This window comes from Jaculus jaculus, chromosome 1, assembly GCF_020740685.1.
Source record: "Jaculus jaculus isolate mJacJac1 chromosome 1, mJacJac1.mat.Y.cur, whole genome shotgun sequence".
NCBI classification, from domain to species: Eukaryota; Metazoa; Chordata; class Mammalia; order Rodentia; family Dipodidae; genus Jaculus; species Jaculus jaculus.
Genome location: NC_059102.1, coordinates 202332403 through 202354636, shown reverse-complemented (window position 1 = coordinate 202354636; position 22234 = coordinate 202332403). Strand labels below are relative to the sequence as shown.

The following is a 22234-nucleotide window of genomic DNA, read 5'->3' as shown; positions in this document are numbered from 1 at the left end:
TGAAAGGCTAATCCCAGTGTGATGGCCTTTGGAGGTGATTAGGCCATAGTAGTGGTGGAGCTCTCATGAACTGGATTAGTGCCCTTATAAAAAGGACTCTAGAGAGTGACTGGTATCCACCACTTGGGAATTGAAAAAGATGGTAGTTTGCAAACCTGGACCAGGTCTTGCACCAGAACCCAATACATTGATCTTGGACTTATAAGCTTCCAAGCAGTGAGAACTAGATATGGTACCTAGTTACTGTAGCAGATAACCTTCTCCTTGCTGGGTCATATCACTCCACAAAAAGCAGCTTATGGAAGGAAAAGGTTTATTTCCTGCTTTGAGGGAAAGTCTCTATGGTGGTAGGAAAAGAATGGCAAGAGCAGACAGCCAGTCTCACATCATCTTGTCAGCAGGGAGGAAGAGAGAAAGTAAGCGAGCTTGCACAGGCAAGTGAGCCTAGGCTATAAAATCCCCAGGCCTACCCGTGGTGACACACCTCTTCCAGCAAGGCTTTGGATCCTTAAAGGCTCCACCAGTTGGGAATGGAGTAGGACACTAAATCACAGAACGTGAGACTATGGGGGACACTCTACGTTCAGAATACCACAATTAGAACAATTCAGGTGGCTAAGTCAGGGAGCTTGAAAATTGTATAACTCTGAGTTTACCAGTAACATTTGTCTTAATTCTACTTTGTTAATTCTGTAAGCTTGAAGTCATTAGTCCTGATTGACACTTTGTGGAGAGAAGGGAAACAGAATACGGTAACATAATAGAAAGAATAGAAAGATCTTTTTTTCTGGGCTGTGTCTCTGGAGATGCATTATGAAAGGGTGTTTTTGTTCTTCCAGCCTTAGGATCAAAACTTCATGAAACTATTTGATTATAATGAAATATTAATATGGAAAATGAAAATTCCCCCTGCTGAAGAATTTAATTTCATATTTTTCCTGAAAAATCCAAAAGATAGTATGATATCTGTAACTGTAAGTGGCAGGAAGAAGGTAGCATTGTTAAGATGAGAACCTTCCAGATGAATGACAAGTAAACCAAAACTACAAAGCAGCAAATTTATTGAGTTTGCCACATAAAAAGTCTTTGGAAGATTTTTTTTTTTGAGAGGAGATGGGTTGCTCAACTCATGATATATTCAGTTGACACTTTAGTTTCTCCTTGTGAAACTCATTACAGTGAAGCACATTTAATCAAAATACCAATTTTATAAAATGGAGGTAAAATTCTCTTGGTAATTCATATATTACTACCTCCTTGGGTTTTTGTAACTAGTTTGGAGGAGAGAGTTCCTAGACTTCAGAGTTGGAGTGGAATCAAGTTCTTTGCATTGTTAAGCTTCGGGGAGTTTTGAACAGTGCTTATCATGTGGCCCTGCATTTCAGCCTTGCAGTTTGCCATTGGTGACGGACTTCATGTGTAAGTATCCCTCTTAGCTTGACCTCCTCCCATCCACATTGATCACTAGCCAGGATTGTTGTGCTGTCCACCTCACATGACTCAGTGTTTGGGACTATAGTCCTGATGTCCCTATGAGTGGGTGGCACATTTTTTTTCTGAATGCAGAGGGCAGATGTGGAAATGTGGGCTCCCACCAGAAATTAGTTCCTATTTTTACAGGAATACCCTAAAGAGAATATGATGGTAGGAAGGAAATGCTATAAAACCAGCAAACCCATGGCTCTGCCTAACAAAACCAGAGGGCATTCAGTTTCAACTAGCTGAAAGGACAGATTTGGTCTTAATTACTAAGAGGCTCTTACAAGTTGTGAGGAAGTCACAGCTCAAGAAGGATGAGCCTAGTAGTCAGCTGCATCCATGCTCTGCTCAGCATGGCTGGATTGGGGGTCCCTCTGGGCCTGGGGAGGATGAGCAGGGGTTGGGGTAGGCTGCCACCACTGTCTGCCGAGTGCCTGGACCCAGTCAGGCAGCCTTCCGTAAGAGAGCAACACTTTCGCCAGTGTGTGGTGGTACTTCTTTAAATTCTGTATTTAAATTTAATCTTCATATTTCAGACTTAGCATATTGTTAAGCATGCATAGATGTCATTTTAGTGATTACTTAGCTGTTTACCTTACCCCCTTGAACACTGACATTTTCCTCAACTGCCATGCATCTACTGTATTTCCTTGGCATCCCAAAGGTTAGTCTTGAGAAACTAATTTATCAAGAAGTTAGGAGGCTCATCCTTCTTGCGCTGTGACTTCCTCGCAACTTGTAAGAGCCTCTTAGTAATTAAGATCAAATCTGTTCTTTCAGCTAGTTGAAATTGAATGCCCTCTGGTTATGTTAGGCAAAGCCATGGATTTGATGACTTGCTGTTTCTTTTTCTGCAGAATTTATTTTTGCATTTAGCTTCATATAGTTCCTCGCCTGCTTAGCCATCCAGGAGTTGTAGCCTGACAGCAGGTCTAACGAGGGGATTTTGTGCAGAATAACTTACACAATAAGTGAAAAGTCTGTGAGCACTTGTTAGTGAAAGCAAGTTGGTTTTGGGGATCAAGGGGCATACCAAGGTTAATTATGTGCAGCTTTAGATCAATGAGGCCTTCCCCCACCTCCTAAGATTAACCAGGTCATGATAAGATTTTTTTTTTTAATCTATTTGTAAGAAGAGGAAGGAGAAAGAGAGAGAGAGAGAAAATAAATGGGTACACCAAGGTCTCAAGCTCCTGCATATGAACTCCAGATGCATGTATCACTTCGTGCATCTGGCTTTACACAGGTACTGGGGAATCAAATCCAGGTCATTAGGCTTTGCAGGCAAGTGCACTAACCACTGGACAATCTCTCCAGCCCAAGAACTTTTCACTTTAACATATAATTGTTTATGAGCAGACTTCAGAAAAGAATAAATACTTACTTTATTTGATTTTTATAAAGTGTTTTTATAGAAAGAGTTAATTATACTTGAAGCATTAGTGATTGTTTCATTATGAACATGTACAAAGAATTGACGGCTGAAGTGATGGCTTAGTGGTTAAGGTGATTGCCTGTGAAGGCTAAGGACCCAGGTTTGATTCCCCAGTACCCATGTAAGCCAGATGCACAAGATGGCACATGTGTCTGGAGTTCATTTGCAATGGCTAGAGGCCCTGGAACACCCATTCTCTCTCTCTCTTCCTGCCTCTCTCTTGCTCTGTTTCTCACTCAGACAGAATAAGTAACAAAGCATGAATTGACAGTAACTTGGATTGCCTTAGATTAGCGTTTATTTTGCGTTTATGGAGTTCTGAAAGTGTTCTGGGTCAAGAGCTGTAAAAGGCTGGTGGTGGCAGGGACATGGAGGGAGAATGTACATATTAGTGTAAAAATGAATTAATAGAATCAGGCTTCCTTCTTTTCTGTGCAGGGATTAAAATCTGCTGTAGTCTCTTTTGTTTTGTGGTGCTGGGGATCAAACTCAGGGCTTTGTGCATGCTAAGCCAGTACTCTACTAGTGAGCTATTTCCCTGACCATGTAGTTCTAAAATAAATATAAACTAGAAGCAGTATGTACAAATCAGGGGATGGTTAAGGAGGGTAGGTTAGCCCCAAATTAGGAGATTAAAAGACATTGAATGAGACTTTCGGCCGGAGCCGCCATCTTCCAGTAATTTGCCAAGATGACAAACACAAAGGGAAAGAGGAGAGGCACCCGGTACATGTTTTCTAGGCCTTTCAGAAAACATGGAGTTGTTCCATTGGCCACGTATATGCGAATCTACAAGAAGGGTGATATTGTAGACATAAAGGGGCAAGATTCTTGCCAAGAGAATTAATGTGCGTATCGAGCATATTAAGCACTCTAAGAGCCGAGACAGCTTCCTGAAACGGGTGAAGGAAAATGATCAGAAGAAGAAGGAGGCCAAAGAGAAGGGAACCTGGGTGCAGCTGAAGCGGCAGCCCGCTCCGCCCAGAGAGGCGCACTTTGTGAGGACTAATGGAAAAGAGCCGGAGCTGCTGGAGCCTATTCCCTATGAGTTCATGGCTTAATAGATGTCCTAAATGAATCAGACCTAGATTGTCAAAGTGCTTTTCTTCATTAAAGTATGGTGTCCTCACTTAAAAAAAAAAGACATTGAATGAGAAAATATTGGGAACCATCAGTAAAGACAAAGACTGTTTATATGAGTATAAGAGAATATATGAACCCACGTGATGCACTTAGAACTGCTTGGAGCCAAGAGGTTAGTCTTAGGCCAAATAGAAGGAAAGAACTTTAGAATCCAGTTGTGACACAAACGACACCACAGTCCTTGTTGAAATGTAAGTACCTGCTGGGTATTAGGAAGTCCCTGTGGGAATGCAGCGCGCTGGTGGAGCACGGGAGTTAGGATGTGAGGGAGCACTCACGCCCCTGCTCCTGCTGTCTGAAGGGCTGGTGCCAGCTAATTAGTGGAGGTGTAAATTTTATCTCTGTGCCTCTTTCAAATGATAGATGCCATAGTAAATTTAAAATATTGAATACGATAACTGAGCATGAATTTTTTAATTCTGCAATTAAAAGACTTTCTTTCAAATGCCATTAATTTTGAGTTTAGGTGAATAAAGGGAGGCAGAACTTCTCATTGTCGTTTTTTCTTCTGCAAATGAGTTACCACTCTTTAGGAATTAAAACAAACACTAATAAGCCATCTATTCTTGTACCAGTGTGAGTTATTGGCTGGTGATGAGGGTGTCCTCTCTTGAGTCATTTTTGTTTCAATTTAAGAAATTATAATTTTATTATTGTTATTATTTATTATTTATTTTTTGGTTTTTCGAGGTAGGGTCTCAGTCTAGCTCAGGCTGACCTGGAATTCACTATGTAGTCTCAGGGTGGCCTCGAACTCACAGTGGTCCTCCTACCTCTGCCTCCCAAGTGCTGGAATTAAAGACGTGCACTACCATGCCTGGCTTAACTTTATAAGGCAGGAGCTTGTTACTGAGTGTTTTCCCCCCTGTGTCCATTCATTCTCACATTTATTCCACAAATACTTGACTGGCACCTAGCTTGTGTGTTACATCCAGTCACTGCAGTGGTACACAGAATGTACATGGACTGGCCTCTGATATCACTGAGTTTGGAGGCTAACTGTGGAGGAGTTAGTCATTCATGGAGAAACTGGACTTGCTGAATATCCCTTTCTGAGGAAGTGACTTTGGAGCTGAAGTCTGAAGTAGTGGTTGCATTCCATTAGGCAGGTATAGATGGGCAAGTTGATGTTCAAGGGTTGGGAGGAGCATGCCTAGTAGAGATGGTTCCAGTCAGGCACTTGAGTGGGACCATGCGGGGAACAACACATGTGCCAAGGACAGAAATAGCGTAGGCTGAGTGTGTAAAAGTTAGGGTAATCAGAATGGTTGATAGTCTGTAGGTTCAGGAGTTTGGATTTAAGCAAATATTTAATTTATTTGTGAGAAGAGAGAAGGAGTTTGTGTGTGCCAGGACCTCTTGCTGCTAGACATGAACTCCAGATGCATGTGCCACTTTGTGCATCTGTCTTTACCTGGTGTGATAGTTAAGGTGTTGTCAACTTGATTTGCTTAGTAATCCACAGAAATCTCTTTGGGGTGGGTCGAGGTTGCTTCCAGGAAGAATTAACTGAAGGAGGAAGTCCTTCCCCCAGAGTGGGCATGTCTATGGGCATAGCAACTTGGAGCTCCTTGTTGACATTGATAAGAGCACTTTCAACAAAGCAGCAGGGTTGGCAGACTGGAGCCAGTGGAAGGAAGAACAGAAGGTGAGGAGATACTATATACATATGGTTTTGAGGTATGTGGTTAGGAAGAGAGCAAAACAATAGGAGGCTTAGAGAAAGGGCTGTGTTGTTTGTGATACAGGAAAATTTGCTTTAATTTCCTGTCCCCATTCAGCACTCACTAGCACTTGTTCGTAGGTGGAATCATCCAATACAGTCAGTGAGAGAAACCAAGAAAGGGAACTGGCTAGGTGTTTGAGGATGGGGGCAAGAATGGCCTCTCCGGCACAGTGGTTAGTGATAGGAGAGGGACACTGAGGGCTGGGATGGGGCAGGTGACAGCAGACATTGAGGTTCCTGGAGTGGCACTAGGATGTGATGAGTTATAGCATTTTCAGTTGGTTGAAGGGAGGCTGCCAGAAGAAGCAGCCAGAGTCTGGAGCAGGGGCTGGCTCAGACCTAGGGAGGGAGGTGGTGGGTACTGTGTCCAAGGAGAAGTTGCTGGATGTGCATCCTAGGAATGGAGGGCAGTATCAGGAGCTGCAAAAATTGGAGAATGCTGAGCTAGAGTTAGGTCCACTAATCCCCCTCTTCCTCACAATAAGGCAGGATCAGTGAGTTGCCACAGGTGGGTCTTGTGTAGCTGGAATTAATGAGCCCTGCAGGATGGATGCCGACTCCTATTCCAGTGCTCAGTGCGTGCTCCCAATTTACCTTTTGAAAGCTAGGAATGCAGGTAGGAAGCATTTAAGCTTTGTGCGGTATAGTTATATTGCCGACTGTCAGGGGGTGACTGGTGCTGTCCTCCTCCTGCTGCCTTTTTACTAGCTCTTAGGCCTGGCGCACACATTTCCTATGAATAGTAGGAAGGGAGTTGGCCTGGCTTAGTGATGGATGAAATGCAGTTATTTTCGTGTCCTCCTCCTTCTGACCTGATTGTGTGCCCTTAGCACATAGGGAAGAAGTGCAATTAGAGTTCTGGGGCTTTATTATCAATAATGGAAACACCACAGTCAGAAATGTCTTTAGCCCTAAGCACTACCATTGGGGCTAAGTGGCTCCCCTGGGTGCCCTGAGTTGTTGCCAGCAACCCTAGAAGAGGCAGTGAAGAAGAGGGCAAGGGACGGAAATGTGTATTCCTGTGGCCAAGTTGATGTATGCCACTCAGAACTGCCTGGTCTTGTGGGCAGCCTCAATGGGGTCAGAAGCACTGCCGTTTTGTATGCAGTGGGTCTTGCACAGCATGCTCCTAGTGGATTCTCTTCTGTAAGGTTCTTGGAGGCTGGACTTTCTCACCATTTGCCAAGTCAGAAGGCTGAGGCTCACACATGCATCCCCGGCACAGGAGGCAGTGGGTGAGGGGTTGCTAGGTGGCTGCCATAAAGAGGAAGTAGAAGCGACAGGAAGAGCAGCTGTAGCTCCCAGAGCCAGGGTACACTATACCAAAAGTTGCTGCAGTGCTTGGTGGGGCCGGGGCCAGCAGTTCAAGAGCTTTCTGGAAGTGTCTGCCTTGCCCAGGTCCTGGAAAACTTGGCTGTCTTTAAAGCCTTTTTATCAACATAGCTGTCTTTTGAGTAAGGGGCTTATCTCTTCTCTCTCAAGCCTGGCCATGATTCCTTCTCACTATCATTTTCTAACAAAGACATCCTCTCTGGGCACAGGGTAGTAATATAAGAGTTTAGGCATTTTCCAGGCAGGAGACTGAGATTCTCTACATTATCTCCTGGTTTTGTTTTACACACAACCAACACTATCCGGTCATGTGTGCCTCAAGCAGAAGTGTGTGAGCACTCATGTGTGCTAGAAGATTGTGAAGCTGCATTCCATGGTCTTTTGAGGAGAAAGTCATTGACTGAGCATAGGGCTGGAAGGAGGGGAAACATTCTGAAAACAAAGAATCCACTGGCTGGCCAGCAAACCTATCACCTGTCATCTCTGTTTGGAAAAGCCCTGACTGCAGCAACTTGGTTGACTTAGAAGTAATGTGACTCTTGGTCCTGGGGTGGTTCTCCTTTCCCCAAGCCCACCTGTGCTGCAGTTCATTTGAGAACATCGATCCATCATCAGCTTTCTACTTTACAGATACAGAACCTGTGTGTAGAGGATGATAGGGTACAGGAATGACATTGTTTGGGGACCAAGTCTAGAAATGTTTTCTTTGGATTTTGGGGTAGTGAACACTTTATAACCTGTGGGAGGGGAGCTTGTTGAGTACTGACAGATTGGGAGCCTTAACAGAGGCTAGTCTGTTGTTAAATTATTGACTTGAAGGATCGGTACTTGGTAGACTGACAGTGATATATGAGGTCCTGTCGTGGTATCTTTCAATAATTAAGAAATAAGAACTGAAATTCCATTTTAGATCTAGAATCCTGAAGCAGTTCTCTAATAGATCTCTTAAAGGAGTGACTGCATCCCCACCTCTTTGTGTAAGTTTGCCTCTGGCATCTTGGTTAGTGAGGACAAGGGCAGGAATGCCTGTGATCCTAGGGATATGCCCAGACTAAGTAACTCTGTCACTGACAGGACCCAGGAAATAAGATTACATGGATTCTAATTTGGAGAAATAATGGCAAAAAGCTTTGAAGAATAGAGGTAGGATATCTGGTAGAATAAAATGTGCAGGTCAGGCTTAAACTGGAGTATCCCAGTTTATACCAGTTACTCATTGCAGGGTGAGTTTAGAAAAGGTGAGAACCTTCAAAGGTAAGAACCTTCTTCTGGAAGTTGTGTGCAGATACTTCTGGCTCTTGAGTCTTGACCCTTGTCAGTGTCCACTGTTGAACCATTCAACCTGGAATGGTGGCAGGAGGCAGGGCAGGGTTACTTGGAGTGTCCATGATTGCACCTGTTAGGAGGCCTTCTACCTGCAGCTCTAGCAAGAGCTGCCACCCATCAACTTGCCCATTTTTTTTTTCTTTCTTTCTTTTTTTAAATGGTTTATTATTATTATTACTTATTTGAGAGAGAGAGAGGCAGATAGAGAAAGATAGAGAATGGGCATGCTAGGGCCTTCAGCCACTGAAAATGAACTCCAGATGCATGTGCCACCATGTGCATCTGGCTTACATGGGTCCTGGAGAATCGAACCTGGGTCCTTTGGCTTTGCAGGCAAGCACCTTAATCACTAAGCTGACTCTCTAGCCCAACTTGCCCCTTTTCTTAGCCCAGTCATGGCAGAATACGCCTCAGGCACAAAGAAGTTGTTTAAGTCAACTAAAATCCTGGACCTCTAAAAATGAAAAATTTTGAGCACCCCAGAGTTAGTTTATCTGAATTCAAAAGTTTTTCTGAGTGCAGATTGTGTCAGACCCAAGATTTCCCATCATGTCCCAGGAGCAGATGGAGATCACTGTGGCTGCAAAGTTGTTTGTGTTACACTGAGAATTTGTTTAGCATTATTCAAGGGCTCTTTCTTTTTACACCTATTTGAGTAACTGTATAGTACTGCTGTCTAAAATAGATATTGTATTAGTCTTACATCACATGAGATGGAAGTCAAATCTATAAAATGTTGAATCTCTTAAGTCTAACAAAGGATGGAGTATATCCTGTTAATTTGTCAAACTTCTAGAGAACCGCCTACATGAGACAGTGAGGATTAATCAAGCCCCAGTAAGAGCGAATTTGAAAAATACAGTTTTCTAATTATATAATCTTTTCTCAGTGGTCCAAGGTTAATGCAGTTCTGAATTCTGACAGTTAGTAATAGAAAAAAGAAAGAAAGAAAGAAAGAAAAGACCAAAGCATATGAATTGTCTTATAATTACCTGAAACAGAAGTTTTCGTCTGGCAGCCAAAATTTGTAAGCATTAATCTAGTATGTTCAGCCTTTGATTCTTGTCTTTTTAAACAATGTTGGGAATAATTAAAAGAGTTTTGTGTCATTATTTGTGCTTACCAAGTATCTGTGTACTATTGGGAGATTTCTCTTTTGCTTTTTGCTTTGCCAGTGATATGTAGTTCTAGGTAAGTATGTGGACTATTCATCATCTTTTGAGAATCTTGTGAATATATCTTAGGCACTATGTATCTTTTAAACTCTGTTCTATTCTTATGTGAACATAAAAATGATAAATAAAGCAAGCAAGAAGTCCATTGGGGCATTAGTACACAGATGTATGATGGTTCTTGCTCCAGTTCTAGGAACACTAGAGCCAGGGTAAACTCATTCTGTCATTCTGTAGTTTATGGTCAAATATTTGTAAAATCTTTATGGTCATGAGGAAAAGGACAAAGAAGCTTCGGAAAAGGTGGAAAATGGGCTTAGAAATGTTGATTTCAGAGTTTGAGAAATAGATCTGGTCTCACAGAGTCTCTGAATAGATTAATTTGTGGGGGGGGGGGGGTTCAAGGTAGGGTCTCTAGCCCCAGGATGTCCTGGGATTCACTATGTAGTCTCAGGATGAATTCTTTTTTTTTGTTGTTCATTTTTATTTATTTATTTGAGAGAGACAGACAGACAGAGAAAGAGGCAGAGAAAGAGGGAAGGAGAGAATGGGCGCACCAGGGCCTCCAGCCACTGCAAGTGAATTCCAAATGCATGCGCCTCCTTGTGCATCTGGCTAATGTGGGTCCTGGGGAATTGAGCCTTGAACCAGGATCCTTAGGCTTCACAGGCAAGTGCTTAACCGCTAAGCCATCTCTCCAGCCCTCAGGATGAATTCTTAAAGTTGGTGACTGTAGAAAAAAATCAAAGACCAGGATTAAACCTTGGGATTTCTCAGAAAGGCCTGAGAAGGAAAAGAACACATGGCAAAGTAAGAGAACACAAAGGGTCTGGTGGTCATGTGAGTTTTTAAAACAAAAAGCCAAGAGAACAGGGAACAGTTGCAACCACAGAGAGACTTTGGTTTTGATAATGATATGATGACCATTTAGTGGTGTGGGAAGTACTGTCATCACCATTTCACCAGAGTCAACTGTGGACTTTACTTCCTAGCCCTGTGTCATGGGTAGAGACTTAAACCATAGAAATGGGTAGAACCAACAAATCATCAGTAATTGGTTAATGACATCTTATCAGCTCTTATAGAGTTATTGGATTTCCACAAAGTAGTGAGTCTCAGACTTTACATGGTGACCCAGAATTATAGCTTACTCCCAAAATTATTCCCAAAGCATAGCTTATAGGAACAGTACCTAACCTCTCACATAGGGGGTGCATCTTGATTGCTGCACTTACTTTTTACCCTTTCATTTAAAAAGAAAAATAAGGGCCAGTTATGGTGGCACACGCCTTTAATTCCAGCAGTTGGGATGCAGAGGTAAGAGGATCACTGTGAGTTTGAGGCCAGCCTGAGACAACTTAGCGAATTCCAGGTCAGCCTGGGCTACAATGAGACTCCACTTCAAAAATAAAATAGGGCTGGAGAGATGGCTTAGCGGTTAAGCACTTGCCTGTGAAACCTAAGGATCCCAGTTCGAGGCTCGGTTCCCCAGGTCGCATGTTAGCCAGATGCACAAGGGGGTGCATGCATCTGGAGTTCGTTTGCAGAGGCTGGAAGCCCTGGCATGCCCATTCTCTCTCTCTCCCTCTATCTGTCTTTCTCTCTGTGTCTGTCGCTCTCAAATAAATAAATAAATAATTTTAAAATAAATAAATAAATAAAATAAAATAAAATCTGGGGGTGTGGCTCAGTGGCTGAGTCCTTGCCTACCATGCACAAAACACATAAAAACTGGTTATATCTTACTTAACTGGTTTTATACGTGCAGTTTGGCCATCGTTTTGACCTAGATTGGTGCCATATGCCATACAGTTTCAATACTCAGGCTGAAGTAGGAGGGCTGCTATGAGTTCATGAATAGACTAGGCTACATAGGGTGTGAAGCCATTGAGGGCTATATAGCAAGACATTTTATCAAAAACAAGCAAAATCAAATAGAAAAAAAATGAAAAAACATTGTTTTGAAAGCAGATACCATGAAAGTAGAGGCTATTAGAGAACAGGGCTGGGGACCAGGAGAGAGAAGACCAGGAGGGTGATGGAAAGAGTGGATGTGATCAAAGAATGATGTATCGTATATGAAAAGGGTACAATAAAGCCTGCTGTATATATTAATATATTCAAATCCTCTAAAAATTTTGCTGAAGAAAACTAGAGGCCATATCTGCATTATAAAGTGTGTCAGTTACTTTCTGGTTTCTGTGTCAAAATACCTCACCAGCAGCACTATAAGGAAGAAGAGAGTTCATTTTTGGCTTATGGCTTCAAGGCAAGTCCATCATGATAGATAAAGCAAGGCAGGAGCAAGAAGAGCCAGCATCATATTGTCACAGCAACAGAGAGAGTCGAGAGCAAGACTAGCGTACTCCAATTGGCACACTTCATCCAACAAGATTCCACCTTCTAAAAGTTTCACAAACTGTGCCACTAGCTGGGGATTAAGTATTCAAATACATGAAGTTATGGGGTCTTTACTTATTTTTATTTTTTAAATTCAAAGCACTGTATTCCACATGGTTGTCTTATGATGCGAAATGCATTCAGTTCAGCTTAATAGTCCCCATAGTCTTTACTAGTTCTAGCACTGTTCAAAAGTCTCCTGTTAGACTCAAGGCAGTATCTTAACTGTGAACTCTATGAAATTGAAATACAAATTACATACTTCCAGTAGAGTAAACATTTCCATTCTGAAATTCCAAGTTGATAGTAAGGAAAGACTGGAAAAAAGCAAGACCTTATAGAGCAAATAGAAAATTCCATAGCTCAGTGTGTAGTATCTGGGACTCTTGGTGAAGTCACCTGGGCTTTAAAAGGCTTAGGTAACTCTTCTCCTCCAACTGTGCTGCCTATAGACTCTGTCCTGGGCTGGATCCACTCGGAACTGCAGTGTTCCTTGGTGGACAACCTATGATGGTCCTGGCACCTCCAACATTCTGGGGTCTCCATTGCATCTTAAGTTTCACCATCACTGAAAACTTTTATGTCTCTCAGGACCTGCATGCAAGAACTCTAACCTTCCCTCATATTGCTTAGCTTCAGCAACTCTTTAGAATTGTGGTGCATTACTCCATGGCACCTTCTATCATGCATCTGTCTTTCTTCCAAAACCATTACCATGTGGATGACACTTCTGCAAGACTTGGTACAAAGCCTGGCCATGGAACATAGCTGTAGCAACCTCTGTATGCTGACTTTGGAAAGCAGAAACCTCCTTACACATTCTCCCCTCAGGACTTTTTTAAAAAAGGATTTTTATCTTGCCTTTTTTTTCTGTTTTAGAGAGAGAGTGGATAGAGAGTTGACGTGCTAGGGCCTCAACCACTGCAGTCAAACTCCAGATGTTGTGCCACCTAGCAGGCATGTGCTACCTTGTGTTTGCCTCACCTTTTTGTGTCTGGCTAACATGGGATATGGAAAGTAGAACATGGGTCCTTAGGGCTTCTCAGACAAGTACCTTAACCGCTAAGCTGTCTCTCCAGCCCTATTTTCCTCTCTTGAGCTTTCAGAGGGCTGGTTCTTGCCCTCAAGGCATCTTTCCTCTGTCCAGGTACAGAGAAATTGTCTTTGATGGTGGTAATCTCTTCAACAATCATAGCTAGAGAGGCCAAAGTTTCAGTATCTGTCATTTGAAACTTGTTCACATTTCTTTCTGTGCCAAACTTTATTTTTCATGTTTCTTTTTTTCATTTGTTCTCTTTATTGTAGAGGTGACTCAAGGCAGCTAAAGAAATCACACCACAGATTCAATGTCATTCTCCCCTAAAATTTCCTCCACCAAACACATTATCAGTCGTTTAGTTTTAAATTCAACTTCACTCAAGTTCTCAGGATACAGGCAGATTGTAGCTAGATTCTTTACCAGAATATCACATGCTTTGCTTCTTGCCAAGGTCCCCTCTGAAACATGATGAGCCAAGCCTCCATTGTTTGTATTTCTTTCAGCCTTCTGGTTTTTCAAACTCCCACCATAGTGGTCCATTAAGCTCTGCATATAGCATTGTATGGCTTTAGTCCAGAGTTCCAAATCTTTGTAAACTCTTCTCACCAATCAGTTCCAAGAGACTTAAGAACCACATGATCAGTTTTCTTGTAGCGGAAGCCCACTTCTTGGTACCAGTTTCCTGGATCAGTTACTTTTTCATTGGTTTGAGAAAATAATTGATAAGCAGCAGCAGCAGCTTGCAAAAGAAAGGTGTTTATTGTGGCTCCCAATTTCAAGGGGAAGTCCATCATGGTAGGGAAAGCATGACCAGAGAAGGAAGCCTGCCTCACATCTGCAGGGAGAAAACCAGCAGTGAGAGCAGCAAGTAGGGCTGATGGTGAAACCTCAAGACCTGTTCCCAATGACACACTTTCTCCATCAAGGCTCCACTTTTTTTTTCTATTTTTAAAAATTTTATTTATTTATTTGCAAGCAGAGAGAGAAGACAGACAGAATGGGCATGCCGGAGCCTGTAGCCATTGCAAACAAGCTCCAGATGCATGTGCCCCTTGTGCATCTGGCTTACTGGGGAATTAAATCTGGTTAATTGGCCTCACAGGCAAATGCCTTAATCACTGTGCCATCTCTGTAGCTCCACTTTCTGAAGGTTCCACAATCTTTCCAAATTGTACCACCAGCTGGGGCTTAGCTATTTAAATGCACATATCTGTGAGGGGCACTTTACATCCAAACCACAGGCAGTCTTTTTTAAAATTAGAGTAACAGTTGTCAAAATGATTTCTTCTTGAAAAGAAAAAGTACTGCAGAGTAAAGTCTTTGTGTGAATGTTCAAAACATGAAAATGAAGAAGGAGGCTGGCATGCCTAAGAGAGGAGCCCCTTGCTTTCTTAGTGAAATCTTGTCACGGAGAAGACCCATTCTTGAGGACTGAGGAAAGAAACTTGGGAACATTGGGAAAAAGCCAAAACCCAGGTGCTTGGTATTTTAAAGATTGCTCTCATCTATTTAATTGGAAATGCAGTTTCTAGAGCCAGTGTTAATCATGTAAAGTCTCACTAAAGGTCACAGTGCTTCCACGTGGCAAACTGGGCCTTGAGCAGCAGTACTGTCCTCTGTTGAAAGCTTTTACATGATTGCCCTGGTAAAGACTACAAGGCACTGAGATGGTTGGCCTTGGAGCCTTACTACTAGGGCCTGGACAAGATTAGCTTAAGCCAGGCCTGGTGGTTCAGAGCATGTTGTATGGCCTTAAGCAGATTTGGTGGTTATATGCTATTTGATGTGTGCCCAGTCCAAGGAAATGAGCCCTAACACTACTGTGATGGACAGTCTTCAGGTTGCCTGATGTGGTAGTTTGAATTTAATGTTCCCATAGCCTCAGTGTTTATGATTAAGTACACTACTTAGTCCTTACCTATTAGAGTCTTTGGCAGGTAGATTCCTGCTGGCGAAACTATGTGAGGACCTTGGGTTGAGTCCAGCTCTGTGTGTGTTCAAAGTCAGCTCTCATGGTTGCTGGTGCTGGCTGATGTCTCTCTGCTATGGGTATGTGTTAAAGTGAGCCAGCTTCCTTCTCCACCATGAAGCTTCTTCTGGAAACTGTAAGCCTGAAATAAACCCTTTCCTCCCATAAGCTGCTTCTGATTGGATGTTTGTCCCCAAAATGAAGAGATAATTGCAACACTGCTACATTCTCTTTGAGGACAGTTTCAGGGTTAAGGGCTTAAGGCTCAATGGGGTGATGTCTCATCAAATATAATAGCTTGAAGGGAAGGTCAGTGATAGAAAGGCTGTGGAGAGCCTCCCCACCTGAGAGGCAAGTAGTAGGCCAGGAAGACAGAAGGTTCTGTATGACAGTTTTTAGAAGGAGGTCATCATAATGTTACTTTATTTTAGATTTACATACTCCATACTTCTGAATGTTAATACCAGCACCATAAGAAAATACTAAATGGGAAATCCTGTTTTTGTTGTTTGAGTGGAATAGAACTTTTGGTATTTCCCAGCATCACAATAATTGGGATCTGCATTTCTCCTTTATTCAGCCTATAAATATTTAACACCCATTATGTTCATGGCATTGCATTAGGCTCTGGGGAAGTTACAACAAACCTACAAGACTAGCCTCTACCCTCAAGGGGGAAATCAAAGAAGCAATTACATCTAATTGTTTTTAACACTGAGCAGGGTTAATGCCCAGTTTCTGATCATCTTGGTCACCAAAGGAGAAGGGGCATCTCTTGAAGGGCACTGCCCTTGTTGCCATGCCAGCCCTTCCTAAGGACTCCTCTTTCCTCGTCCTCCCATGGCCACGGGATACCTAAGGTGCATAAGTGTTGGAGGATGTAGCACAGGTTCCCCAGCCAGCCTTGGGTTCTGCGACACATGCTGATCAATTAAGTTCAGCTTGTTTCTTAGATTTCCTTGCAAGCAATGCCAGACTGTCCATTTTCACACATGGCTGAGAACTTCCTAGTTTACTGCTTGGATATAAGTATACCCTAACATTTCCTGAGAGAATTCTTGCTCATTCTTTTTTTTTTTTTTTTGCTGAAGCTCTGCTATTACAGGACATATGTCTACACAGGTAGTTGAAATTCTGACCTAAGACAGGGTGATGGTGGAGGAAAAGGGCTGAGCCCTTCATCTGTCTGACCTGGAATAGATTTTCAGTGAGTGTTCTTTGACCAAGGGAGCAAGTCATGTCTGAAACATACAGGGCCATGAGTTCAGTCTGCTGTTCATTTATAGCCTCAACTTTGACAAAAGTGATGAGTCTGGCAGCCAGACAGAGAGGCAAGGGAAGATCCTTGAGGGTTCTAATATTTATAGTCTACAAGTTTTAGTCTATGATTTAGACCTTTGTCACAGTCATTCATAATTATCTCTATAAACACTTGATTTAGCATTTGTGTTTACTTTATGTGTTGGGGTTATAAGGGAATCCTGTAAGGCAGTGCTTCCCAAACTCACCTGCACATTTGAATTGTCCAGGGAGTCTTAAAAATTCCCAAACCTAGGCCACAATGCAGACCATTATTCTTTGGGATAGACAGATGTTGAGTGCTTTGAAAGCTCCTCCAGGGACTCTCTGTAAGTCACTGCCATGAGGAGAATGTGAGATACTCATGGATAACACACTAGAAAGTTCAGTAGTAACACAAGATGGCCATACAGAAACTAGATACGTGCTGGTTTCTCTTTATTTCACCCATAGCTAGAGACAGCTATCCAAACTGGACCTGCTTTCACACGTATGGGAGAGACAGGAAGGTTGATGTTGAACTCAGACAATCCCATGGATGACCTTTGACCTTGAACCCAGGCAAGCCCATGGATGGCCTGTGTCATGGACCAGAATGTCAAGGGCTTGACTACTCACTCTCCTGAGGGGAAGGATGTTTTTGTCATATAAGACAAACTGCTGGCTGTCTGCTAGCTGCTGGGGGTGTGTTGGCTGGGCATGAGCTGAAGCAGTCCCTCACAAGAGAGGTGCTCGGCTTCCCTTCTCCATGCCCCCACTGCTCCTCGCCTCCTCATGGCTGTGCTGAGCACCCTGCATGTGCAGATGAGCACACAAATGGGCCATTTTATGTGGGCAGCTCATACCCCAAGGTCTTGTGGAACCGTGAACGATTGCACTATTTAGGGTGGGTGGAGGCACTTGATCTCAGTTCCCAGCTGCTCTAGGTGCTTACAGACTGAGGTCAGCTGTGGGAAAAGTTTCCCCGCCCCATGGATCGCCAACTCAGGCAGGTCTTATGGCCCTCACGGAGTACTCTCAGCAGTTGCTGTTTCTAGTCAATGTACGTTTTTCTTGAGTATCCTCTGTTATTTCAGGGGAGCCCAGTGCTTAACACTTGGTAAGTGCTTTTGAGCTCTACCTTAAGTTTTCTTCCTTCCTCGTTCCCAGTGTGCCACGCCGAGCTGAACGCCATCATGAACAAGAATTCGGCCGACGTGAAGGGCTGTAGCATGTATGTCGCCCTGTTCCCCTGTAATGAATGCGCTAAGCTCATCATCCAGGCAGGTAGGAAAGCGGGCCGTGGCATTTGTCACATTTGCATTGCTGCCGACTCATCAGCCGCTCCTTGCAGAGGTGCTTGATCTCAAATTGTTATTCTTTAGATCTAAATTAATTGCTCTATCAACTTTGCAAGATATTTCCCATGTTTTGTTTTTGAATGGTGCCAGGTATTCTAAGACTAATTGCATCCTCTGTGATGCTTAGTATGTTTTTAATTTAGTTTGCAACTTCTTAAACTGCAAGCTGCCAAGAAGCAACACAGGCATTGCATATAATTACTGTCAGTTTACCATTCTCTGACATATTGTGCATAGATTAGGAGGGAGGGAGGGAAATGAACTTCTGTCAGAAACAAGGTCAACTGGGAGTCTGTATATCAAACTTTAATTTGTATCTAATACATGGCAGATACTTGAGAATCTAAGCATATCTTTGCATATGAATGTCATGATACTCAAATGGGACTACTCTTAGTTTTCCTTTTTATTATATTGCATCATTACTATTATTACAGGACATAAATCCACCACATTGTATTCTTAGTACTTCACCTGTTTTCAGACTGTTTCAGACTTATGTTACATCTAAGATTGAGCTACATTTTATCTCCATAAACCTTTCAGCTTGAGATTGAAAGATTTAGCATGTTTAGCCAGATGGGTGGGTTCCAGGAGCTGTTTATCATGAGCCCTGAAGGTGTCCGAGCAGAGGAATTCTGTTGATGGTTGACCACAGCTGCCCTTAAGGGACAGTGTGATCACCTATGCTGCTGCCCCATCCTTTGGGCAGCGTCTGTGGCTGTCCACGGGTGCAGAGGTGGCAGCACGTGTGTGCACACAATGGCCTATGCACTATGTAGACAGCCTCCTGGTCTCTTGTGGAGGTGCTGCAGGAGAGCTTTCAGGGCAGGGCCCTGGGGAATCACAGCTCTCAGGTCAGCACTGCTTGCTGAGACCAGGAAAGGAGCATATCTGCCCTCCATAGGACTAGGCAGGATTCTGTCTGCAGAGCTTTTCTTAGAGGCCTAGTGACACTAATCTCTGAATCAGTCAGCACCTTCTGTCCTCCCCAACAACCTTTATTAGCCTCTTGACTTCAGAATAGTTGCCTTGTGAATAAAGAATATTTGCTTACCTGCAGTAAGAAAATTTGTTAATCGGATCAAGGCTTGACTGCTTGACATGTTTTTACTTTACATTTGTTTAAAAAAAATCCATAAAGACTGGAGGGCGGATTAAATATAATCCACCCTCTGCTGCATTAGAAAGTCACCAATATATATTTCATTAAGTGGAACTTGTCCACATGCACACGTACAGAAGGTAATTAATCATAGAGACTACAAGGCTCTGTGTACTTCTGCCTGTCTTTTGCATTATCTGTTTGTGCTTATATTTCCATTTTTACCTTCTCAGGCATAAAAGAAGTTATTTTCATGTCTGATAAATACCATGACAGTGAAGAAACAACAGCTGCAAGGCTCATGTTTAATATGGCTGGCGTTACCTTTAGGTAAGTTGGGAGAACTTGGGGGTCAGTGGTGGTCTGAAGGCTGATGTAGAAACATATTTGCTCTTGCCTGATGTCCAGTGTCTCGATGCCTGACACCCACACTTGGCAGTATATCTGGAAGTGTGATAGCAGAAGACTAAAGCTTATTTTAGGGATAGATTTTTAAGGATGACAAAAGTATCTGAAGACAATGTTTGATGATTATATTTTAATATTAGTAACTTTCCATGGCTGAGATTAATTATTCAAGTAGCTAGAAATTTAAAAATTTACAGGTTTTGTGGTAGTCCTGCCGAACATTTCTAAATTTTGCAGTTGTACAACTCTGAATTCCATAGTTTAGAATGAAGTGAACTGCAGGATGAAACACTGGGGATTCTTTCTAGAACAACATTTTAAATTAAGATTAGAAATTCTTTGATTTTTGTTTGTCTTTGCTGAGCAAGGATTATGTTTTACTTATAAGTTCAGCCATCTTTGATTCATGCCAGAAAATTCTTTTGAGACTGGAAAAGCTTCATTGTGTCTGGTCAGCAGTGGTGGGACTATTATAATGAACAGCTTGCCCAGTCCCTTGTGTTCATTATTAGTGATATGGTGGTGGTTGTTTGCTTGTTTGCTGAGACAGGGTTGAATTTCCGTAGAGTCCAGGCTGCCTCCTGCCTCAGCCTCTCAGTGGCACCACTGTGTTCGCCTAGAGATGCAGGTTTTGTGTGATGCATGTCTTACATTATTATGCCATACAAGACTTTAAATTCTAATTATGTACTCTCTTGTTGAGTGATTTTTTTAAAAATAATGTGCAGCCCCTACTTTGCTTTTTTTAATTGTTATAAATGTAGTAGGTATAAAATATAGAGGGGTTTATTATGCATTTTGAGGAAATGGTTTTAGAAAATTTATCCTCTCTCATGCTTGTTTTTTTTATGTATAAAAGAGGCAAAAGAAATTTACTCTATTTTGCTTTAGAACAATGCAAACTGGCTGCAGTTTCCTAGAAAATAAGATACATCTGACGGAAAACAAGTAATCGGGTATCATGTTGTGCAGCTAACTTGTTAGAAATCCTTTGACTCCCAGATAATTCATGAACTCAGATAGTTGAAGCACATACAAACCAAGATACCCCATGCATCTTTGTTTTTTCTTCGTCTTTTCTGGTCTATGTTTCTCTCGGTATGGTGCACTATAATTGGCTTCTATAGAGATAAAATATCAAGTGAATCCCAGGACGTTTTTTTTCCTTTGCACTAAAAATACAGTTTAGGCCAAAGTAAACAAAATGCTTTAACTACCAATTGGATAACATCTTTACATATATATTTTGTTTGTTTGTTTAGGAAATTCACACCAAAGTACAGCAAGATAGTCATTGACTTTGATTCAATTAACAGCCAGCCATGTCAGAAGCCTCAGTGAGTTCCAGCTCATTAAACCTACAGAAGATAGGGACTCTCCTCTTCTAAGAAAAACTTAATGCCTTTCATCTTGAAGTTGCACATAACTTTTAACACCTGGTGTGTCACAAGTGGACAGCAAAAGACTCTGAAGGCCGGCATCTTCCTTACTGTCTTCCCGCTACATGCACCTGCATCTGCTGACATTGTGGACTTAGAGTTAAAAATAAGGATGGCCTCCCCTCAGGGCTGAAGGGAGGCTGTCCCCATCCCTGTGAGCTATTTGGCTGAGGTGGGTGGCTCTGCACAGGAATATCAGCACTGTCACCCAATGGATTTCAGCAGTACTCCTCTCTTCTACATGTGTTGGAAGGACACATAAATGATTGCTTTGTGTGCTTAGTGGGACTTAGCAGACACACTGATGTGAACATCTGGCCCAAATGAAGCATAGCATGTAGTGCCCTTGGAAAGGAAAAAATAGGACCCAGATGACAGTGGCATAAAGAATTTGCTGCAGAGCTGAGGAAGTGCCTGCCCGCCCACCCAGACAGCCTAGATGGGACAGCGCATGTGGCCTGGCAGCCTTGCTGAACCAGGAACACCCCGTTGCTGCTCTCCTACCTCACACAGTGCCATGGCACATTATCCGTCTGGGGCTGGGCACCACTGTGGTTTCAGCTTCTTATCTTTGGTTTGTTGGTCACACAGAGCTGTTAAGTTTATTTCATCTCAATAATGAGTTGTTTGCAGATGAGGCAGCTTGCCACTCCCCTCCAGACCACCCACTCCTTTGGTGGTACCTGGGGTGTATGGATGGGTGGCATGCTGCATCCTCCTCCCATTTCTTTTGCTATGTAGAAATGTGTCACCCCCACTCCACAGGCCAACACAGTTCGTTTCCAGTGGCATCCTACAACCAGTGAGTAAATTGATCCCTGTCCCTTTAAGTATGAATTATGAGAAATCCTGCCCACCTGGAGAAGGTTCCTTCCAGATGTGCTGGTGATCAAAGCTCATCTGTGCTTCTGGCAGCCTGCCCTGGGCCGTATAGTTATACCTTCCTATCACTATGGTTGGGGAACGCACGACCATGTGTGTACCCTGTCCTTAATCTCATTTAATTTTTATTAAGCATGTTCAATACCTTTGTTGAGAAAATGGTTTCTTTATCTTAAAGATTATTACCTTTTTTAATGTACTTTTATATTTTATGAGTTTATTTTTTCTCTGAGGTTTTTGTACTATTTTAAAGCAATCTGAAAATTTGGCTTCATACCAATATTATTAAAATTTTATTAAAATCTGCTGACACCAAAATATGTTCATTTTTATATTGTTATAGTATGCTTAACCCTGTTTCTGTCATTTCTGTATTGTCTGCAAAGCATATTCCACAGGCTGTGCTCAGAGAGCAGTGCAAGGTGCTAATGCCGTCACAAAGACTTGCCGGGTTGACAGGCACTGTCTTTGTATGTACCACAGTCCAGGTGGAGGAACTGGTTCTCTTGCCGCTCTGTCACTGGCTTAGTTGGAACCTCATGGGTCCTGGATAGTTTCTTCTACTGTGCCAAGCCCACGGGGCTTACTCCATGACTTTTTTCCTCAATTTATTTCCCTTTTCTCCTCTTAAACCTTTTGCCTTGTTTGCTTCAAATTGCATTTTTAAAAAAGGAATATAAAAGAAATTAGTTCAGAGACAGAGTTAGAAAATAAGTCCCAATTTATGTTGCTGCAAGTTT

At 42.5% G+C, this 22234-nt stretch overlaps 1 protein-coding gene across 6 annotated transcripts in view; it reads left to right on the top strand.

The window, feature by feature from the left end:
- Dctd (dCMP deaminase) overlaps window positions 1–21800 on the top strand; it is a 28251-nt gene extending 6451 nt beyond the window's left edge. For 3 of the 6 annotated variants that reach the window (XM_045141689.1, XM_045141690.1, XM_045141688.1), the window contains exons 4-6: window positions 17470–17655; window positions 18999–19095; window positions 20436–21800. In XM_045141689.1, coding sequence (XP_044997624.1) covers window positions 17470–17655; window positions 18999–19095; window positions 20436–20514 — 362 coding nt within the window. In that variant the 3' untranslated portion in view covers window positions 20515–21800. Of the gene's footprint in view, window positions 1–17469; window positions 17656–18998; window positions 19096–20064; window positions 20130–20435 lie in introns of all 6 variants that reach the window. The other 3 variants (XM_045141691.1, XM_045141692.1, XM_004657111.3) reach the window with 3 other exon arrangements.
- Window positions 21801–22234: the final 434 nt, after the last annotated feature.